The sequence below is a fragment of the Protopterus annectens genome, chromosome 17.part0 (assembly GCF_019279795.1).
Source record: "Protopterus annectens isolate FY-2018-M chromosome 17.part0, PAN1.0, whole genome shotgun sequence".
Taxonomy (NCBI): domain Eukaryota; kingdom Metazoa; phylum Chordata; order Ceratodontiformes; family Protopteridae; genus Protopterus; species Protopterus annectens.
In genome coordinates, this window is record NC_056751.1 from 691,710,503 (window position 1) to 691,735,152 (window position 24,650).

At 36.5% G+C, this 24,650-nt stretch overlaps 1 protein-coding gene across 11 annotated transcripts in view; it reads left to right on the forward strand.

The window, feature by feature from the left end:
* Window positions 1–24,650, forward strand: part of LOC122791844 — a 2,266,858-nt gene that overhangs the window by 1,941,978 nt on the left and 300,230 nt on the right. For 10 of the 11 annotated variants that reach the window (XM_044059812.1, XM_044059813.1, XM_044059805.1 and 7 more), the window contains one exon: window positions 6,216–6,432. In XM_044059812.1, the coding sequence (XP_043915747.1) occupies window positions 6,216–6,432 (217 nt within the window). Of the gene's footprint in view, window positions 1–6,215; window positions 6,433–24,650 lie in introns of those variants that run through there. The other variant, XM_044059815.1, reaches the window with a different exon arrangement.

A 24,650-nucleotide genomic window follows, 5' to 3' on the forward strand; every position in this document is an offset into this window, starting at 1 on the left:
TGGCTTCCCCACACATACGCAAGGAGAAATTGCTCAAACATCAGTAGCCAGCAGAAAAAAACAGATAAACAACATAGTGCTCACACTTTTTCCTGTGCAAATCACAAAGACAATGATTCACATTTTTAAGGATTGGTATATATAAGTTTGGGGATGTGTGGGTGGCTTGCACCCCCCACTGCCAAAAAAGCAAGATAAATTGAACAGTTAACCTTTTTGAATTTTGATCTTTTGGAACATTGACTTTCAGGAAGTCGGCATTTGGAGTATAATTGTCAGATATACAATCATAGCCGGCCTTAGGCATAGCTCAACCAGGCGGCCACCTAGGATGCCGCTCTAGCAGGGGCACTTTTCCAGTATTTATTTAATGTAGGTAGACGAGGATGGGGGCACCGGGTGGTGTGGTGGGCTGCGTCGTGAAGCCCTTTTGCCTAAGGCACCAGTTGACCTAAGGCTGCTCCTATATACAATATACTCCTGATTTGAAGGAAGAGAAAGTGGATTAATTGACCATCACTACTATGGCATCTTATTATGTCTGTACTTTCCTTAATTATAACACTGTAATGTTCTGTCCATATAGTGTACTACAGTTAAAAAAACATTCCTCCGTTATTAATAAAATGATGAAGTTTCAACAATCAACTGTCTACTGCCCTTGATTCAGATTGTTTTTGTCTCCTATTCCCAAATCATAAGTAATCCTACAAAATTGTCTGTGCAAAGAAATACTGTGTATTTATATATGTGTTCCTGTGTCTTTCTTTTTGCTTATGAGGGTTCTCCTTACTGCTGTTTGCTATGTCTTGTCTGGTAGCCCTTCGTCTTCAACAATAAACACTCCCAACACTTGATTACCTGCTTGTGAGAGATTTAGGGAAAAGCAACAATGAGATAATGGTGACCCAGTGCAATGCTACACTAACAGTCGTGGGAGGTATAGTTGTGCATACTGTACCCCTTGCCTTAGCCCATGTCCAGCATGTAATAATGTCATGTAATGAACTTTGCCCATGGATGGCTCCCCTCTGTGCCACAAAGCTGACTGAAGTCAAATATTCAATTTACATTTAGATTAATTTACAATTTTTGTAGTTTCCTTTCTTTGTTTCTCACTTCCTAACTGAAAAGTCAGTATGCTAATGACTCTTTAGCACACACTATGTTGCTCTTACCAAATAATATTAACCAGAGATCATAAAACCTTACAGTTTCCATTCTTTACAAGGCATTATAAAATACAGCCTTATAAAAACTTCCTTACTGCATTTAAAGGCATTAACTTAAACAGCATGTTTATAAAACAATATGCACCCTGTCCAAGTTTAACCCAGAAATTAATTACTACCCTATCATCTATTAATTAAAACTTCCTAAAAATCCTCCCCTTAGATGATTGTGTAAATTAATGCATTACAACTTTCCTAAATATATTAAATCGCCACACACCTACTAGAAGGAAGAGGCTAAAAGCAAATAATGCAAATTGGCTATGTAAGAAGAGTAGAATGCTAATGCAGGATAGAGAAAAAACATGGAAAAATGGTAAAAATATAAAACAGCACAATATCTTGAAAACTTCAAAATGCTCCACAACCATACTAAAAAGCAAATTGATGAAGTAAAAAAAAACTAAATTACAATAACTTATAGAACAATAGTAAACACATCCCTAAAAAATTACGGACAGCCATTAAAGAAATCTTAGATCCTGACCAAATTCAACCCAAACCCCTCTCCCTATAACTCACAACTTAAAGCTGCAATGCATTTCAACTCTTATTTTATAAATAGTGTAGTATCTGTAACCAAGGATTCCCCAACATCTAAACCCAGCCTTGCCCAACATCCACATCACCACATCCACTTTCACCTTCAAACCTGTGCCCACATCCAGTGTAAAAGTACTCTTAAACTCAGACCAGGCTCTGCTTCAGCTGATGACCTTCCAATCAATTATGTTAAGATATCAGCAATAGCATTGCCTATCATGTTTCAATTTTTATAAATAGGTCAATCCAGGAATCCCGCATTCCCTCTGTCTAGAAAAATTCACACATTATTCCTCTATATAAAGGAGGAAATTATTACTATAACCATTTTATAATTGCAGTTCTTAAGGTGTTATATGTATTGGACTATGTTCCGCATGTTCAGGATTTTATGTAGATAAAACAGTTTGAAAGTCGTCAAAAAGAATGAAGGAGCGTTATTATGCTGTTTAGAATAAGAGCAAGAATAACAGTCTATTTAGGTGGTGTGGTGTATTTTTTTCTGTGTAGTTAATCATGAACCCCCTTGGTTTGAAGGGTGGTGACTTTAAGAATGGTGAGAAAACAAAGTAATAAAATGGCAATTAAGATTGCAACAAGATACGTTACAAGGGACGAACAAAACAAGTAATTATGTTTTGCTAAGGGAAACCATTATAAAATGTGACAATTATAATGATATGTGTTGTACATACGTGTATATTTATATATTTTTGTTAAATATTTATTTATTAATTCTATTTATGAATTTTTAAACCAGATTTTAATTGCTTTACTTAACACGTTTGCATCAGAGTGGAGTATCATCTGACGTATCACGTAATTTTGATTTTAAATATAATGAAAAGGATAATGACTATTTTTATTCATATGAAATCCATGATTATAGGTTGATAAAAGCAGTCAGCAAATAAATTATTGCTGTGTTTATTTTGCCTTAGCAGTGTTGTGGTGTCAAGTATTTTTTGTTAAACTGTTTGGTTGTGATTTTAAGTTGTCATTGCAAAACAATTATCAGAGCTCCACTGCAGTGTTTGTAGTATGTCACAACTTTTTTTGGCCCTTGATTAACTTACGTGGAATTTGGCTGCACCCTGGTGTTGTCACCACTGTTAACATTTGCCAAAAAGCACCTGGCTTTAGGCTAACAGGACAGTTTGGATGAAGACATAGTAACAGGGATGCATTTCAATGTCATGAACATTGCCCAGGTGCACTGTATGCCCAGCAGTGTTGGTGCTACACGTGTTCTGTAAGAGAGATCATGTATCCATATTAGACTATGCACAGGAACACCTTTCTGAAACACAGTGTTGACAGCCAATGGATGAGAGACAGCTATAGCCCTGAGGATGGCCACTTCTAGATGTTGTACTCAACAGGCCACTATGGATTGATACGGTATGAAATTGTGTGATCTGCAGCAACTGGCCCAGTGAGGCATCCCTTCTTTGAATGTGGAAGAGTGCCTGTCATGAGAATGAGAACATCTGCACCCAAGTCTGGAAACAGACACATCCAGGATTGCCAACGATGCATTCTATGATACAGCAGGTGCCATCTACATAAGCCTGGCCTGTGCCCATGCACTGCACATCCATACCCTTGGATGGTTACAAAGGGAATTTGCCAGCTCTGTAGAGAGGTACAAATAGATGCTAAATGGGCCACTGTTACAATCCATCAGGCACGTTTGATACACGTTGCTGTAATCCATGTCACCCTACATACACTGCATTCCCTACAGTAGTTGCACCTCATCACACAGGCCTCATAGCACACTCACAATCATTGCCATGACATGCCCAAAGGCTGCATGTGCTTGAATCACTGACCTGCACATCTGCTGATTCAGGCAAAGTGTGGCCCCTAGGTTGGGAAAGGACTTGGGAGTTGTAGCAGAGATGATGATCTACATGCCTGTACCTATGATGTGACCATGCATCTAGGTAGCACTGCATCTAATTGATACCATCGCTGCTGCTGACTCCTGTATAACTTGGATGGGGTTGACATGGCCAGGACATCCAGTGGCAAACATGGGTGATGTCAGAAGTTAAGCATGCCACTCTCATCTCATATTTAGGGATCAATGTGTGCTCTCCAATGCCAGCATTACTGAGAATGTCATTATGTCACTGCACTGTGAGTGAAATGCATTGTGTCATCATCAGTTACCACAAGAGATCTGCTGATATCAGGCTTTTCTGACCTGTTGTGCTAGACTCTCCACCACTGAAACATCTGAAAGCATAAAGATAGTATACCTGTGACAGTGCTGGTAGTAATGTTTCACTATTGCAACATGCGTCAGACATACTGGTACAAGCCAGTTAGCTGAATAGCAAATGCACACAAACATATCATGTGGTGCAGTTTGATGCACTTGCAACCCTGATGTACTTGGATGCAATATGTATATGTGCTGTGCTGAACAACCCCTTCATATATGTGGGTCAAGGAGGGCAAGACAAGGAGGTGGGAGAATTTGAGGCAGTACATCCAATTATTTAGGTTTAACTTGAAGGTAGAAATGGTGTTATCCTGCTTGAAATATAGTGGAGATTTGTTCCAGTGGTGAACGATGCATTAGGATATAAATGTATCACACCAAAGTGTTTTATTTATTGGTTAATGAAGATTTGGCTCCTTTAGCCAGCTATTTATTTGAGTATTATTTGCTCTGTGAAAAAAATCATAGGTCAAATGGGTTTGGAATTTTCAAGGCTCAAAAGGCTCGACACAGATATCCACGAAGGAGTCAGTAAGAGACTGAGTACAGTGAGAGGACTGACATTATGTCCTAAAAACTGAGATCTTTGGGGCCACTGATCATTTTAGTTATGAGTTTCTGAGATCTCTTAAGTTGAGTGATATATTTAGACAAATACATGACAGAAAGCAAATTATATTCAGTAATGGATCTGATGGGATAAAAGTAAGGGGAATTAATACTTCTTTAGGGCTAGATGATTTGCCTTTGATAATTAAATGAGACAGTTAGAAGACTTTCTAACCTTCTATGAGATTTGATAGTCAAATGATAAGGCAGTATCAGCAAGAATGTTTAGACGTTCTACAACAGTGTCAGACTGGAGAGCGCATCACCTGCACGTTTAGTGAAGCAATATTGTTTACCAAAATGAGCTATGCTGGTTTTTTTTTTTATTCATTTTGAGACCGTTATCCTTGCACCAGTTGTTAACATGGTATAACCCATGTTGGAGGAACTGTGATCCATTGAAAGATAAAAAGAACTATTTGTAACAAAGAGTTACATTTATAATGTTAAAGAAGTGCTGGGCATGCTGATCATTGACAGTTTAGGTCAGTGTATTGATGGATAGTTGAAACCCCCCCCCCGTAGAAATATGTTGGGCTTAATGGGAATTTCAGCTGTGTTAAGATAACTATCATGTTCAAAAAGGGAGCATAAAGGGTGTTCAGTAGCTTGCTATGAAGTGGTAGCTAGTCTTGTAGGTAGCGACTTGGATTTCTAAGAGTTCACATGTGGTGTCCCAAGGAATCTGTCATGAGATGATGAGATCCCTGACAAATACTGATATTCCCCCAATAGTCAATAGGACATAAATTATGATAGGTACAACACCCAGGAAGAGAGGGATTGCTCCGAGCATGTTTCTGTAACTACACATGCCTCTCTCTTTCTCTATAGATAGATAAACATGCTCAAGTTGCAGTATTGGCCCTTTATGGACTTCTCACTGTTAGTGTGCTGTAGCTATGAGGCCCTATGTTACATGTTTCAAAGTGCATTGTGTCCGACAGTCCATCTCATGGTACCTTTCAGTTTAATCAGGTGGCCACCCACAGTGTTATACTTTGGCAGAATGATTACTTCTCTTGCGGTTGCAGTCTTTTACTACACAGTCCTTTCTGTGGCGTAAAGCTGCAGGGCTGAACCTCTTGCATACTGAATCAATATCAGGGGCCATGTCATGCTATAACATCTGCTATTTAGCTTTGTGTCTTTATGGATCTTTCTGAATACCACAGGGGTTTCCTTTTCTGGTTGAGCATATGTATGACAGGGAAATTTAAAGCTAATTTTATAACTATTGTGTTACAAAGCTTTACTGAGCTTTAGATTCTGCCTCACAAAACTGAGTTGCATTACTGAAACAAGTGATTTACAACATATGATGATTGTCTTGGTGGGTTTAATAGTTACAATATAAATTATTTTTGGTCCCTAATGATGACAGAAATAAAATTCCAGGGAGAGCAGTTATGTGTGTAGATAGATAATTCATGATACAATAAAAAATTTGCTGTTTTTTTTTTCATCTTCACTATAAGAAAGCTAAATTTAAAAGGCCAAATTATAATTTTACTTCAACTGCTGTCATCTAAGATTAAATATGTTGATTCTTTCTGTACTTTCAGAAACACCTTTAAGCAGTACATTTCCAGTGGAAGAAACACCTTTAAGCAGTACATTTCCAGTGGAAAGAAGTAAACAGTCAGACAAAGCCAATAGTGAAAGGAATAGTGGATCGATGCCTACTTCTATCATTGACAGCAGTGGCACAACACTGGTCAAGATTATCTCTGGCATCACCGTCGCCAGCATCGTCATCGTCAGCATCATCATCATCATCATTTTCTACAGATTTTGTATGAAGAAAGAGGCACGGTGAGCAAACTAAAATGTACATTAACGAAAAGTAAACTCAATGCATGCTTAACCGACATTTTTAAGTATAGAAACAATGGACCAAATTTCAAAACAATTTATGCTTACCTCAAGACAGTCCCCCAAGTTACATTCCGTTCTATGTGCTCTGTGACAGGAAACAAATGATTACATTTGCTGTTTGAGGGCATTTAACTTACTACCGTTCCATCATTCCTAGCTTTTCCTTTACCCTTTCTCCACATGTCCTCTGCATATTAAATGACACTGCTGATTCCATCTACCCCACCCATTTCAGTACTCCGTTTTTCTATGTGTCGATGACCCTTTCTGTGAAGATGTGCTTTTGGAAATCCAAATTGATCTGCTGTAATCTGTTGCCTTAGACCCCCCACCCCCTATTTCATCTGTATGCATCCTTTTCAGGATAATCCCTTCAAGGTTTCCTAACATAATTTTGTTCCTCAGCGTCGTTCTCCTCTCTGTCTTATTTGATGAAAGTGAAAGAACCTCCCAACTCCTTTTGTCTCTGATCATGTCCATCTGTCTCTGTTTATGGATCATTCTGGTGGTTTGTTGTCTAGATTGCCTCCCAGTAGAGTGATGACTCTGTTTAATCATGGGCTATACAAGTGTGAACAGTACTCAAGGAGTGATTTGGCCAGGGCCCTGTAGAATGGAAGCATTTATTCTGCTGCTAGAGACTGTACCTCCAACAGTACACCCCACCCCAACATCTGGTTTGCTACTTTCAGTGCCATGGGGGGATGGGTTGGTGTAATGATTAAGGTGTTTATCTCACATACACAAAGTACAGGATATGATTCTCATCTTTGGAGGGAATTGGCCAGAGTTAAAATGGCCTGCAAAGGCAACTCGTCTAGTACTTACCTATGAACATATGAATCTCTTTCTCTCTCTCCCTCTCTCTCTCTCTCTCTCTCCCTTCTTTCTCCCCCTCTTCTTCTCCCTTCACATCTGTTTGTCCACTCCATGTGTGATAAGCAACCTAAGATCCTTTTCCTATGCTTCTGCTATCAGTTTCACCCCCAGCTGGTACCTCAGTCAAGGGCTGTTGTGGTATGAGCATAGTGCTTTACATTATTATTTCAATTGCCTTTTCTGCTAACTCATTCAGCCTTCCTAACTATCAAGACTCTTCCACAAACATCCACTGCTATGCATATATTTGAAGAACTAATAAAGCGATTGATTTTGCTCATTGTTGTCCCAGATATGTCTGAGGCAAAAACACTGGCAAACTTTTGACCTAGGACTTGACCTTGTTGCATTCTGTTCTTCTTAATTCCTGGCAGTGTCCATTCTATTACAATCTTTTGTGTCATTATATTCGGCCATGATGCAGTCCATCTCCCCAATCTTGTTACTACTCCTAAATTTGCTAACCCACCAATTTTCCTGGTGATCTACTTTGTTGGGTCCAATTCTCATCTCATCCAATCATAAAACTGAACCACTTCTGGCTGACAGCTCTTTCTGGCCATTGACCTCTGGTGGTTCCTTTCTTGGAGAGTGTTGTCCTCTAGAATTATTAACAATCTTTCCCTCGGGATACTGTCCATGATTTTCCTTACCCACCTGTTAAGTTAATAAAAGTGTAGTTTCCCAGATTTTTCCCACATTCACTTTGTACAAAGGTACCATACCAGTGTCTACCAGTCCGCAGGCACTTCTGAAGTATCACACTCCTAATGACTCTTTGAGGCAGCTTATCTCATCCTTGTGCCTTATTCTTCTTAAAGACAACTATTTGCCTCTCCACCCCCTCACTATATATCCTGGTGCTTATCCACTGATCTCCTGATTGTCCACTGTCTCCCTTTCAATATGATACCTTCCCCTTGCGTTTAAATTTGAATATTGAAATGTATGCATTCTGTAGCATTGTTTTTCCCAGACTTCCTCTAATTTCCCTGCCATTTTCATCACTTTGGTCAGGACTGCCTTCCACTCCTAATTATCACAGATACCTAAAAGCACTTTTGTTTCCTTTTTTGATTCCCCTCACAAATTTCCTTTCAGCTTGTTTTTTTGTTGCACTCAACACTATAGATGCCTTTCAGTTGAATCTTTATACTGTGCCTCTTCCATCTAGCCACTCCATCTTTTCCACTTCTTGCAGGCCTAATGTTATGGCCCAGTTACAGCCTCATTTTATGTTTTTTTATTATTTGTTAAATTGGTAAATAGGGTGGCCTAATAGCCCCTTTCCATCCACAGTGAAAGGCGCAAGGACAAGTGTCAATAAAGTATATGCATATATGAATTTGTTTTTGCAACTATTCAAACAGTATGTTTTGGGGAGGCAACAAGACATTGAATTATCCAGAAGAAACCCATAAACCATGCAGTGAAGGGATGGACATGTAAACTTCCCACAGACAGTGTACAGAGGTAAGGACTGAAACCTGGCGCCTGGAGTTGCAGATGCTGTATTATAATTCATAAGTATATAAGAAAACACGCATTCTTAATACTGCAGTCAATCAAAATAAAATGTGAGCTGTGGATCCTTCAGATGGTGGATGTAAAAGTTAATGGAATGCATAGTGTGATATTGTGCATCCCCCCCCCCATTATTTGTAATCATTTTTTTGGCTATATCATTGTCTAAACTGCAGCTTATTTCCTACACCCCTCTTCTGTGTCATAGCCTGATGCCTTCTTGCACCCCTGTTGATATAGGTTTCACATAGTGCTCTCTTACATGCATATATGTGTGTGTGTGTGTGTGTGTGTGTGTGTGTGTGTGTGTGTGTGTGTGTGTGTGTGTGTGTGTGTGTATATATATATATATATATATATATATATATATATATATATATATATATATATATATATATATATATATACACACAAAATATATATATATATATATATAAATATATATATATATATATATATATATATATATATATATATATATATGTCTAGCTATATATCTATCAATCAATAGCTATCATAGGTAAGTGCTAGGCTAGTGGCCCTTATGGGCCATTTTATGCTTAGTGAGAATCAAACCCTGTACTTTGTGTCTATGAGTTAAACACTTTAACCATTATGCCAACTCCCTTCCCCTAGATAGATAGATAGATAGATAGATAGATAGATAGATAGATAGACAGATAGATAGATAGATAGATAGATGGATAGATAGATGGCTAGAGACAGACGTATAGCTAGATAAATATATAATACATCAACCTTGAAATATTTGTGTTAAAGGAAATCTAAATTAATAGCCAACGCCTGTTGGAGGAACCACTGTAGCCCAAAAATTATTTAGTGCTTTTATTATCAAAACTTTTTTCAGAATGAACATCCATTAGCAACGTGTTTATACATTGGCTTAAAGCCGCATGCTCAGATGTAAAGGCAGTTCTAGGGATTTTAATTTAGCATCTCTGTTCTTTAAAATACACAATATTCAAGCTGTCATATAACCTTGGATTTTTGGATATTTGCCCCAGCTTTCCAGCAAATTTTTTTTATTGCAACCAGGTTGTTGACATTGCCTTTGAAATAACCAGATTCTATTTGGTCAAGTACAGAAAACATATTTTTTACAATTCATACACATTTTACAGTGTTTGTAGAAAGCACTTTTCTCAGCTTTCTTTCTGATATCATTTACCACTTTGAGAGGCTTCTATTCACTTTTTCTACATAAAAGGGAGTCAAAGCTCTCACATGGAACAATATATACATTCCCTGCACTGTTTCAGTTAAAGTGCGGTCTCATACTAATAGAGCTGTTTTATCCTTGCATAGTCACTTAGGGCCTGTTCTTCATGTGTAGTTGCAGATCTTATAAAACCTGCAGGAAACTGTTCCTGGTCATTTGTTATTCTGCAGACTATACCTGCATTCTTTTTCAAATTATATCTTAATGTTTCCATTTTTTCTTAAAGATGAAGTTGGACCCATTCCTACATTTTTAATCAAGTCAGTGTTGTTCAGAAAAAAAAACAGTTCTAGTTGTTACTCAAAATGTTTTTGATATTGAAATTGTCAAAGGGAAAAGTCAAGACAAAAGCTGTTAGTAAAGTTATTGCAGTTAATGTGTTTATTGTGTTCTTTTGTGGTGGTCCTATACAAAATAGGTCCATATATAGTCAACAGAAGCACAGCTGGCTCAAACAATACCCTGTTGTGGTTCCGCAAACTAATGCACTTCAGTATAATAAGCCAATCACTATATTGGGGTTTGGCATTATTGGCCTGAATGTACCCATAAAGACAAAAAAAATAAAATGGCATTCACATGTACCTAAAACACAGCATGCCCTTAGGGGGTCATTTGCATATATCCCATGGTCATCCATTACAGGAGGCTTTTGGGGTTGCATAGTATAGATTCTAGTTTGACTGAGTTTTTCTTGTAGTTTTTACTGAATGGTTTGTCTGTGTGACCTTTTAACCCTTTGCTTTGGATGTTATTTGGGATATTTTGCAGATGCCCTTATGTTTATGGCAATCAGGTTTGAATTTAAGGTTTAAATCTAACCAAACAATCCACTTATGTTGTATTGATGAGGTAACTAAAAAGGTCAAAACATGGATATCAAGCAGTATAAAGCATACAGCTAACAGGTTTGTGCTTTATTTGCCTGAGTTACCAGTACAGACCTAAAAAGTAAAATGTCACTGTTATTCAGAAGTCATGTAGCTGGAATAATGTATGCCCTTAAGGAGTCCTTTGCATATATTCCACTGGCCTCCACTACAGGAAATTTAATATATTACACAGTGAAAACTCTAGCTTAGATGGATTTTTCTTGCAGTTTTTGCAAACTAGTTTGTCTGTGTGACCGTTTAACCTTTTGGTATATATCTGTCCATGTAAGTATCTGTCTATCTATATATCTATCTGTCTATCTATCTATCTATCTATCTATCTATGTATCTATCTAGCCAGATGGATAAAGTTCATAGTTTCAGAGCTAAATAGTAGGCTAGCTGCCCTTGTGTGCCATTTTAAGCCTAGCCAGTTTCCCTATGTTGTTGTTGTGTCTTTCGGCTTTTCCTGGTTATGGGTCGTCACAGCAGAACTCCGGTCCGCTAATGATTGGCAGTAGATTTTTTTTATGTGCTGCTTGCCAGGCCTAATGCACAACCTTCAACGAAAGAACACCCATTCACACATGCCACCACACAGAAGATGCTCTAACTGAGAATTGAATGGGCAACGTCTAACTGTGAGGCGACAATGCTACCGCAACACCACCACCACAGTCTCCTAGCCAGCTTCCCTATATGTGCTTGAAATAACATATTCCATTTGATTATAAATTGGCCTTACCCATCCCATTGTCTGTAATTATATATTACCCCTAATGAGAATAACTGGGATCATAATATAGATAATATGAGGGGACCCATGCATGGGATGAAGCATTTAGGAGCTGCATCTGTCTGTTATTATTACAGGGGGCAGTCCTGAGATAAATTGTCTGTTTATCATTGATAGATCTAAATTGCACTTGAAAATGGACAGGGCTAAACTTAGTTTTATGTGGATGGGGAGTCGAAAATGGACAAGGATGAACTTTGATTTATGTGAATAGGTAGTCTATTCTATAGCAGCAGTATCCTCTGAGAAATATACCTATTCCTCCAAACCATTCTGCTGATATTGCAGAAGAGGTTTAGATCCCTAGACTGAGTATTTTTGATGTCATTTGGCTTACTGATGTGCAGTAACTCCATCAGTAATAGGTCAAAGGATACCTTGCATGCCAAACACAGGTCACCCTTTGCAATCTTTAGGATACAAATACCGAGTGATAGTTACATCGAATTCCCAATTTTGTTGAGTTTTGCTTTAGTTAATGTCTGCTTTGTTGCCATGCTTCATTCAGCAAAACAGACGGTCAACAGGTATATGAGATTGACAGTTCCCGGGATTGGGAAATATGCCCTTTCCCCAGGGGACTGCGTGATGCTGACATTTCTGCATTTTGTTGCATTCCAGTACATCTGTCTGTCAATATATTTATATATATATATATATATATATATATATATATATATATATATATATATATAGGGTCTATATTATGTGATCAAATGATTAGATGATCGAACATCTAAACATCGACCACGTAATATCGAAAGCAAAAAACAGCAAACAGCCATTTTAACAAAGGGAAAGATTTCCCTTGACTGTTCGCTGGATTTTGCCATTTTGTACACTGTGGAGTGATCTTGGAGTTGGTATATTTAGTTAGGGGGGGTGTGGGGAATGTGGCCCCCCCAACTTAGTTTGGCTGTAAAGTTATTCAGTTTTTTTTGTGGCTGATGGTAACGTTTCCCGGCAGCATTTGCTATTTTGCTGTTTAATATTATGTGGTCGATGTTTCATTCAATCAAGTAATATAGACCCCTTTATATATATATATATATATATATATATATATATATATATATATATATATATATATATGACATGTTTGGCCAATGCATTAATTTCTGCTTTCCTATTGGAATCTGCTTTTAGTCTAAAATATAAGTCTCTATTTGTATCTGGTTGTATACATCTCCCACTAGTATCCAAATTATAACAATAATTACATTTGTTACAAGGGAAGGTACCATAAATTTTGCCCACAGTGTGACAATCTCCCTCATAATATACCTTGGTCCACATAGGCATCTCTTAAAAGATTTTTTATTTTTAACAGCATATCTAGGTGCATCCCCCACCAATGCCCTACCCCGTTCGTCTGTACATAAAATATTGCAGTTCTTGCTATAAATATTTTGCAATAACCTAATGTTACTGGAATATATCACAGGAACTCTCATATAATCATTATGAGGTTTGTTCTTCACTCTAGTGGTCTCAGTTACAAAGAGGTATGATCTACCTTCCTTACCTCTCAGGAAAATAGTATTGGAAATTATGGGCTGGGTTTCCTTTTCAGTGTAGCCTCTCTTAATAAACTTGTCTTCTAAGTAGGTAAGTTCAGTTTTGAAAAAATTGCCATCTGCTGTCAATCTAGAGACCCTTAGTGGCTGACCTTTCAAGACGTTCTTAAAAACATGTTGGGGGTGCATGCTATGTCTGTAGACGTATGTGTTTCCATAACACTCTTTTTTGAATATCTCAGTTAGAATTTCCCCAGTCTCTTTTCTTATAATTCTCACATCTAAGAATTCAATAGATTTACAAGATCTATTGGCTGCAAATGTGAGAAACTGTGTGCTATGATTAATTGCATATAGGAATAACTCAAATGAAGAAAGATCCCCTTCCTACAACAAAAATAGGTCGTCCACAAATCTTCAATGAAAAACTACGATAGCCTGTAAATTCTCCCTTAGAATGTTATATTTCTCCCACACAGCCATGACAAGGTTGACGTAACTATTGGTACAAGAAGTGCCCATAGCTACGCCATCCGATTGCCTAAAGATATGCTGCTCAAACATAAAGATGTTGTTTGCTAAAATAATCTCAATCAAATAACATAAAAAATCTATGACTTTTAAATCATATGTGCCATCCTCCATCAAATATTGTTTGATGGATTCTAGACCTATACCATTAGGGATGATGGTAAACAAAGATTTCACATCCATAATAACCATCAAACATATATTACTTGGTGGATTATTAAGAACATAATGAAAAAGGTCCTTTAGAAAGTGCTGAGTATATTTCAAAATGTAGGCATTTTGTAGGCATTTTTGACCAGTGTGGGTTTTAGGTGTTTTTCTACATAAATAGACAGGGGCTCTGTACTCCATCCCCACCCTGCTACAATAGGCCTCATTGGGGGTATCTGATGATGTTTATGTATTTTAGGCAATCCTTGAATCAAGGGCATAATAGAATTTTCCACAGTAAAGTATTCAAATAAATCATTATTAATTAATCGACATTGCAGACATTCAAACAGGGCATTAGATATCTTATTATTACATTCTTTAACCCATTCAAGATCAACACATTCATAAACTGCAGTGTCATTTAACATATTTAAAATGGTTTCTCTGTAAAAGCAATAATCCATTATTACTGTGGCTCTCCCTTTATCAGACAGCCTAATAAAGATAGTTTGATTATGGCATAAGGTTTCTAAAGCCCCCCCTTTCCCACCCTAGTCAGAGTGGTAAAACATCTTGCATTCACATTGTTATCATATAAGTAATAAACATCTTTAATACATAATTTCTCAAATGTTTCAACAACTCCATTTGTAATAGGCACATAATTACCCTTCTTCTTAAAAAGTGATATATCACTAGTACTACCATTGCTGTCAGAAAACTGTAATTTCAACATTAACACCTGAAACCCACACTGGCCAAAAATGCCTACATTTTGAAAGATACTCAGCACTTTCTAAAGGACCTTTTTCATTGTGTTCTTAATAATCCACCAAGTAATATATGTTTGGTTATTATGGATGTGAAATCTTTGTTTACCGTCATCCCTGATAGTATAGGTCTAGAATTCATCAAACAATATTTTATGGAGGATGGCACATATGATCTAAAAGTCATAGATTTTTTTATGTTATTTGATTGAGATTATTTTAGCAAACAACATCTTTATGTTTGAGCAGCACATTTTTAGGCAATTGGATGGCGTAGCTATGGGCACTTCTTGTACCAACAACTACGCCAACCTTATCATGGCTGTGTGGGAGAAATACAACATTCTAAGGGAGAATTTACAGGCTAATGTAGTTTTTCATTGAAGATTTGTGGACAACCTCTTTTTATTGTAGGAAGGGGATCTCTCTTCATTTGAGTTATTCCTATATCCAATTAATCATAGTACACAGTTTCTCACATTTACAGCCAATAGATCTTGTAAATCTATTGAGTTCTTAAATGTGAGAATTATAAGAAAAGAGACTGGGGAATTTCTAACTGAGATATTCAGAAAAAAGTGTTATATCAACACATACGTCTACAGACATGGCATGCACCCCAACATGTTTTTAAGAATGTCTCGAAAGGTCAGCCACTAAGGGTCTCTAGATTGACAGCAGATGACAATCTTTTCAAAAATGAACTTACCTACTTAGAAGACAAGTTTATTAAGAGAGGCTACACTGAAAAGGAAATCCAGCCCATAATTTCCAATACTATTTCCCTGAGAGGTAAGGAAGGTAGACCATACTTCTCTGTAACTGAGACCACAAGAGTGAAGAACAAACCTTGTAATAATTATAAGAGAGTTCCTGTGACATATTCCAGTAATGTTAGGTTATTGCAAAATATTTATAGCAAGAACTGCAATATTTTATGTACAGATGAATGGGTTAGGGCATTGGTGGGGGATGCACCTAGATATGCCTTTAAAAATAAAAAATCTTTGAAGAGATGCCTACGTGGACCGAAGTATATTATTGAGGGAGATTATCACACTGTGGGCAAAATTTATGGTACCTTCCCTTGTAACAAATGTAATTATTATTATACTTTGGATACTAGTGGGAGATTTATACAATCAGATACAAACAGAGACTTATATTTTAGACTAAAAGCAGATTGCAATACCACTAATTTAGTTTATTTAGCATATTGCATTTTATGCAAATCATTTTATACAGGCATGACCACTCAAAGGTTACGAGACCAGATTAGAGAACATCTCTATGACATATCTAGGAAAGATGAAAGAATGTATTGGCCAAACATGTCATAGAATCTGGCCCTAATCATACATTTAAATTTATGATTATAGAGGAGGTACATATAGGAAATAGATGAGGGTCAGCCAGTAATAGGGTTGAAACTAAAGAGCTAGAATGGATCATCAGGATGCGGGCTAGCATGCGGAGGGGCTTGAATGACAAGGTATCTGTTCCGCCTATATTGTTAAATAGGCCCCTCAATAAATAACTTCATCTTTAATATATGATTTCACGGGTAATAGTTTGTTATATAGGTATTATATATGCTAGTTATTGTTATTTTATTTTAATATGTGCATTTTTTATTCTTTATTTTTTTATCTCTTAGCATTGTAATATTTAATTGATTCTGCATTGTCACTGGACATTTAAATAGTAGAAAATTAAATTTATCTGTATCTGATGAAGTGGCCCTTTGGGTGTGAAAGTGCTCTCTTATTTTGTTCTACATTGCTCTTTTAAACCGTGTATGATTTTATCTGCTGTGGTCTGGTGCCTCCTTTAATTTTGGACTTTATTGCTTGTGGTTTTGGAGGGCCCATTTGCCTGCACCATAAACCTGTTTTTCTGTTTCATATTAAGAACTTTGTTCACACTAGTGCATTACATTGGATACAAAGGATATAAAGGATTTTGATTGGTTCTCCAACTAATTATATTTTCGAGAGATGGATGCCAAGAAATTCACTTCAGGACTGGAGTGAAGCAAGCCTCTGGAAGTGAACCTTGGCATCTATGTTGAGAACACATAATAGACGTCATGATTGGAGGCCTGATCATAATTCCATCATAGTATTTATTTCATTTATATATTTTTGTTTATAAGAATAGAACTGCGATCTCAATGGACCAAGGAGAGTCTCTATTTTCTTTGTGGTACATGGAGCTTTATTTTGTACTACCAGATAAATAAATAAATAAACAAATACATAAATAAAAATGCTGGAACACAAAGGGACAGATTCTGTAAAGTTTGTGGAATCTGGAACTTTACATCAATATCAGTGGCATAGTTGTGGATAACAATGTAATATGTAAATGTGCTGCAGTGAACCCCTAATTTCTCAGTGCACAAAAGATTATCTCAGTAGTACTGGCACAATGAACATTACCGGCAAGTAATCCATAAGCAATGAAAAAATCACTGTCAAAGTGTGATGTAGATTAACAAAGTTATGGAAAGAATCTCACAATTCAAGCATCCTGACAGTCTTAAATACATATCTATAGCAGAATCTCTCCAGTAAGCTTAAGGACAGCCAGAGAATATTACTCTAACTTTATTGTTATGAAAAATATGCTAGGCATCACTTACAGATTCTAATATAATTCATAAACGTTTTAATAAAAAAAATAATTCAAGGTGAAAGGCAATCATGTCCACATCACCACAGCTAACATTAGCTAACAATGAATGCAAACTTTTCTGGGGGACACAGGTAATGCACAGACCCAAGGAAAGTGAGAAATAGGAAAAAAGATGTGCGTTATGGATAAAGAAGAGGGAAACACAATGGATTACTATCAAAAGCTTGAAACTCAGAACTGCGAGCGTTGGTTTACGCAACTCATATGCTCGACTCATAAATGTTAAGTAAGTCCAGAGGTCGATGCAGCAACATCAACAACATTCTGTCAATATTAATGTTGGCAGCTGCCTTTGCCAGCCATGCTTTGTTTCCCTGCCTTGTGTACATCCTTATTAACTGACAGACACTTGAACATCGACATTTCAACAGTCACTCCTACCATCTTCGAGGCAGCGCCTGTCGTGTAACTGACTTTCAACAATTTGATTGCAAACCAAACACAATAAGGATGCTGGAATAGAAAAAAATCAGAGGGAAAGTCAGAGGGGCATGGGCATTTTTTTTTTGTGGGAATAGCCCCAATTTTTATTATTTTTTTTAAGAATTGGAAGGAATTGTACAGATAGGGAAAGAGGAGGAGAAGGCTGTCACAGTAGGCATTCCTACAGAAAAAAATATCACAACACATGACAGACAAAGGTCGGAAATAAACAGTAAGGAGAGGTAAGGTGCACAGACAGTGCACTGCACAACATGGGCAATGGAAAGTTGTCCAACAGTTTGGGGATGTATGCACAGCCATAGTGAAATGAAGGAAAAACATATCTACCTATGCACTATCATGTTGCGATATCTTGCAAACTATGTGGTAGTCATACCTGGAGGTGTAAGACTAATGGTAGATGTGTGTTGTAGGGTAATAAATAAGGGTTCCTATCGCGAAATAGAATGCTAAGAATGCTGGATACCAGAAGGAAGAACTTGGTAGTTCGAAAGTTGAGAATGTCGAAGACTTTAGGGTTAGGGCACGGGTCAGGTAAGTGTGCGATAGTGATGGACTTTAGGGTTAGGGCGCGGGTCAGATAAATGTGCGATAGTGATGGACTTTAGGGTTAGGGCGTGGGTCAGGTAAGTGTGTGATAGTGACGGACTTTAGGGTTAGGGCTGGGTTAAGGATAGTGCATAGATAGTGGTGTATGTTAGGTTTAGTGTAGGTTTGAAGGTGTTTGGTGTGATTGTGTTGTGTGTGTGTGTTTGAAGTTTCGATGTTATCAGAATTCGATCTTCCAAGTTCAAATTTATGGTGTTCAACATTTTGGAAGTTCGATTTGTGATATAGACCCAAAAATAAAGATCACAGTACACATTGGATAAATAAACACATATCTGGGTTGTCTGTCAACACTGCAAGTGTAAACCAAGCAGCATCATAGATGAGCAAATGCAAATCTAAGAAGGCTAGATAACACCAGCAGAAGACAGAACTAAACCTCTAACAATGCATGTTAAGGGATAATTTCCTAGGCTTAAAATGGCTTGCAAGGGCAGTTAGCCTAGTACTAATCTATGAACCTATGAACCTATGTGAAAAGAAAACAACTAATCACAATGCCAAACACCAGTCTGTGGTCTGTCAGTTCAGGAATGGCCAGTCCTCTCTGTTTATATATGGGTTTGCTTCAGGATGTACTGGTGTCTTGATAGGATGCATGTACAATCTATTGCACTGAGTACATGGGGAAGTCAGCAATGCTGTAGAACTGGTGCATTGCATTTGTCCACTCAGTGGCGGTAGATGGAAAGTGTATGTAGGTGTCCACATTGCTGCACCTTGCTGCCAGGAATTTTGCCAGAATATGACTGGCAACTGTCTGTGACACTCCCACATCATCCCCCACAAGTCTCTGGAATGTCCCAAATGTAAGTACACCAAGGCTGAGACAACCTTTGATTTCAATGGGGATGGGGTTTTCTCACAGGGTATGCACAGACATGTGTGGGGCACAGTTGTTGCAGACAGCCTGCACCATTTGGCTGTCTATCCAGTACCTGTTGATTATTTCCTGCTCTGACAACTGGTTAAGATGCAGTGTTGCTCTGGCTCTAGCTGGCTGCCTTCTAGAGTGCACAGCCACAGCCTCATTTATTGTAGCCTGTTGCAGTTCATTAACTGCAGGTTGCCATTCTGTTTTATTTTTGATATTATTATGGAATATGGCAGAATCCATCTAAGTAACTTCCATTATGCGTGGGCTGTATAGCATACCCCAAGGATGTTGGAAGCAGAGTCTGTGTTGCAATTTGTCACATTTAAGTTATGCTGGGCATGCACATTGTGTTTTGGAATCAATCGGGCATATGCAGAATCTGTAATTATCTTATGCTTATTAGCTAAGTACTTGGACTGCTTCAGCATGTCTTCTAAAACTGTATTCACAGCTGGTTCACTGAAGTCTTCCTTTGGCGTGCTGTGCTGTCCACAAATAGTTTTGAAATCTAGCCCAAAGTGTTTAAAACAGTTAGCACTAATAGCACACATTCAGTTAGAAGTGAATTGCTTCCCTGAGGAACTACTGACCGTAAAAGCTGTGAAACACTTCAATATTTTACATGGTTTGTTTAAAAGTATACCGCAAAGAAGTATAACAAATTTTTAAGGCTGTTTTAGCTTCTTTTGCCAGCTGTAACTACACTCTTTAAGTATTTATCACAATTTCTTTTTATTTGATTATGTATGTATGTATGTATGTATGTATTTATTTATTTATTTATATTGACCAGGATCTAAGGGCACTGAAGAAATGCCCCAACTTTTTTCCCATAAAGAGCTATAGGGTATTTTATAACCCCCCTGTGCTGCTACCAAATCAGTCAGATAAGGTCTCAGTTTAACATTTCTTCTAAAGGACAGCATGGTCAGGTATGCAGTACCCCCTAATGTTACACTGCAGTGTCAGCAACTGAAAAATGAATCCAGCAACCTGAGGTGGGATTAGAACTCACAGACTTCTCTCTTCCAGCCCCAAAGGCAAATGTGCTACCTCTTAAGCCAGTGGCACTGTACTCATAGCACATGACTCTTAACAGTGCTGAGGAGTGCTTGACAAAAGCAGGAAGGTACTTGATAAGCTTATCTTTTTCATGTTTTCAGAGCATAATCACAGCACTCCATGCACTATATTCATTTTAAAGATAAGCCAGTCTGTAAGACAAAGAGAACCCCCATTATAATGTAACAATTTTATATAAAGAGACTAGGATATTGAACTTATAAATGTGACTAATTCTAACACTGCAGTGCTATAATACCTATACATATGAATTCAATGTATTATGTAAAGCCAGGAATCTAAAAATAAATCTGCCGTATCTGTATTCAAAGAATCAAAAATCACATATATAATCATTGTGTAAATTTCATGTATCAGAGAACCATGACATTTTGAGTAAAGCATATAGCAGATGCAAAATTAAAAAACATATAATTTATTAAAATCACCTCCCATTTAGACTAATAAGACATACTGACTTTGATTAAAGTGTTTTATTCATTTATATCAGTGTACTAAGAACTGTATTCTGAAATACAAAACACAGGCATTTTATTTTATGTATTTAGTCTCCCTTGCTTAATTATGGCTATTTTCAGAAGTTGTGGAGAAGTGCAAGAATGCACAAGTCCACTTGAACTAGTGGCAAATACTTAAGGCAATAGGTACTCAGCACAGTGGAATGAATTAAAAAATTATAAAGGGGTTATGTATTGACTGTGGGAGTGCCCTTATATAGATTTCCTGACTGGTTCTCTTTATGGTGTGAAAGGTGAAGATAGGACATTAAGAAAATGGGAAGACATAATATAAGGGACACATGAAAGGAAGACATGAAGAAGATTGTGATGGAGGAGCTGGGATAGAAGCAGTACTATGTTTTTGTCAGGGAATAAACCCCCTAGTGTTCAAATATTTTTGCATGTGAGAGGGACATTGGGGAAGAAACTAGGGAAGAGGGTGTAGGAAGGAGGATTAGGGAAAGATGAAAGTAAAGGGGAGTTAGAGCAATGCCCAACCCTCTCTGTAAGACCACAAAAGTTTCCACTGCCTGATGGATATACAGTGGAAGACCCTGATAATGTGGATGGTGGCCTCTGATGGTTAGATAGCTGAATCCAATCAGGGCAGCAAGTCTCGCACCCATTGCAGGAAGTCCTTCATGGGACAAAAGTGCATCGTCACTGCCCACTCAACTACATCCTTGACCAGGACCTGAAGCTCATCCCTTTAATGTCTTTCCAAGCTGTGCCACATCAGGGTGTCTACAGGACTGGTGCCATCTCCCAACCTTGCGAGGATGTCCCTAGGCAGGCAAGGGTTACATTGAATGTTCCCTGACCTGGAAGAAATATGATTGGGTTGCCTCTTGGATTTCTAGATCTGTAGGAAAAGGAATAGAAAAGAGATAGAAAGGAAACAACAAACAACAAAAAAGATAATATAATACATATGTAACTAAAATAATAAAAGAAGGAGGGAGGGAAAAGACACACAAAATTTAGACAATAAATACGCTCATAATTTGGTGTTATGTCAATATATTATAATACCAGTGTGTACTAAGCATATAATAAGCAGGAAATAAGAAATTAAATGTTACTTCTTATTCTAAGTAGATATTCTGTAAAATAGTACTACTACTGACTGTACTGAAAAGGTTATTGATAGTACAGTATTTCTTCAATTCTACTCTGATTGCTCTTTATATTTGAATGACTTTAAAAAGGAAAGCCTATTTTAATTTCATTTGTTACAGAATACATTGTTTAAGCCTACATAATAATTTCCTAAGCAGTAATAATGTTTTCATACTCACTAGTATGCTTGGTAAGAAATGTAAGCCTTTCTTGGGCTTACTCACTGTTGTAGGCTATTTTGTCTTCAGCTAGAGAAAGAAGAAGAACAGGGACAAATAATTGTTTAGCTATTATAAATCTGTGTGAAAAGCCATGTAACAATTATTATTCAATGTTTTTTTCCATCATATATAACAATGTTTTTTAAATAGCACAGTAGGCATTAATAAAATAAATTTAAAGCGCTGCAGAGAAGTGATTTCCTTGGCTTCACTGACCATTTTTTTTTATTTCATATTATTGCTTCTTCTTAAATTTGTTTTCTACAACTAAATGCTGCAAGACGAAATAACTTCCTCTGTTTTGATATTTTTTTCTGACTACAGATTGTTTGGAATGGAGTAAAGCTTGCATTGCTATACATTTTTCCTAAACTGTGTCTACAATATACCTTACAGAGATTACATGGACTTTCCTGATTTAATATCAGCAACTGCAGCCATAAGGCCAAAAGATCATATTTGTGCAAAAGTTGTATGCAGGTCATTCAAATGCTGGTTTGTTCCCCACCCCGACTTTGCAAAGAGAGTGATGGTTTGCTATCTTGTACATTCATCAACTAATCTGAAAATAAGTGGCATATTTTCTTGTTTTTTAACTGTAATTTTTTAATTTGAATGAGTATGAGCAAACAAAATAACAATAACATTTAACTACTACTTCATAACCGTAGTTTAAATTAAAAACAATAAAGAAAGCAAAACTATTTATAAAGGTGTCTATTTGAGCAAATACAATATTACCATTTAAAATACATTCTATATCGTATTACATTATAGTCAATTTTCTCCAATATCTCAATTATGTTTTTCTTCTTGTATTCTTTAAATGTAAAAGTTTCATTCTTCCAATTTATAGTAATCACTTTGCAAGCTATAGCCAATAAAATCCATAGGAGATAATACTTTGCTCTGGGAACACGCAGGTATTGGTACATTGAACAAAATCAAAGATTTTGTTAACTGGAAGTTGTCATTAAAACAGTTTGCATAAAGTAATTAAGTTTATCTCAATATGCTTTAAGCAATCTACAGTCAGTCATAACATATATGTAACCAATTAGCTTCCACTTTAAATTTGCATCATCAACACCCTATTTCTTGTCTAAACATCAATTCCATTTTATGAGGTGTTAGAAAAGCTGTCTGTATAAACTTCCATGAAAATAAATGCCAATGTAATGAAAGGGATGTTTGCTTTAAAAATGTAGCAGTAATTGTCTTTTTCACTAGACAATGATCATTTATCAAACTATAATAATCCCCAAAATTATCTTTATAGTACAGTTTTGTGTCTCTGATTACCTTATATTTTCTAGATATATATCCTTTCTATAATTGAGTTATAATAATCATAAATTCAATAAATTAGGAACATTATCTTTAATATTTACAGTCATTACCTCTAATTTACCTAAAACATATTGTTGTAGCCCCCCACAAAGTTCAGTTTTACTGAACAACATAAAATCAAACCACAGAATAAATAATTAAACTAGGTGGGGGGCTATGCCCCCCAATTGTACCAAATGTACATAATTGGAAACAACTTTGATAAATGCAGCAAATATTTTAATATTTTTTATTTTATATTTTTGTATATTTCATTAAAGAAATTAGAATTCTGTTTATCCACATGTCTGTGCCATATGATATATGACTGTACAATTGAAATTAGACATGTTGTAGAATATTCATCATATTTTTGTCATTTTAGAAAATTCACATTTTTTTTATTTATTTTTTTACCATGTAACATATCTGTTGTGCACTTGTTATATTAATTAAAATGTAATTCCAAATATTTATAGTAATATATTTATTCTAGTTTTCCCCCTCTTATCAACAGCTAGTATTTTTTTTTATTTTGTTTTTGGTCTACCAAAAATTAACAAATTTGTTTTCCCTATATTGATTTAGAGTCTGATGTTTTGTGATATTTTACTTGATTGTGCATTATAACTAAACTTAGTTTTAGCAACAGCACATTGCCTCCATATCCATGGACTAAAATGTTTGTTTCACTACTTTTAGGTTATCTATGTCTCAGTTTAACTTCTCTGAAATATCACATATTTATCTATATTATAACACAACGGGCTCAAATTCAATCTTTTCTGATATTTTTTTCTGTTTGAAACCAACCTGAGTTATAGTTATTATTATACAGTTCTTTCAAAGAGGCCTTTTCAATATCTTTTCCATGCCTTTAGTTCCCTACCCTTTATTCTATTGATGCTGTCAAGGGCCTATTCCATATCTAAAAATAAAATATACAATATTTATTTCCATATTGAAGTGCATTTATCTATAATATATTAAAAAA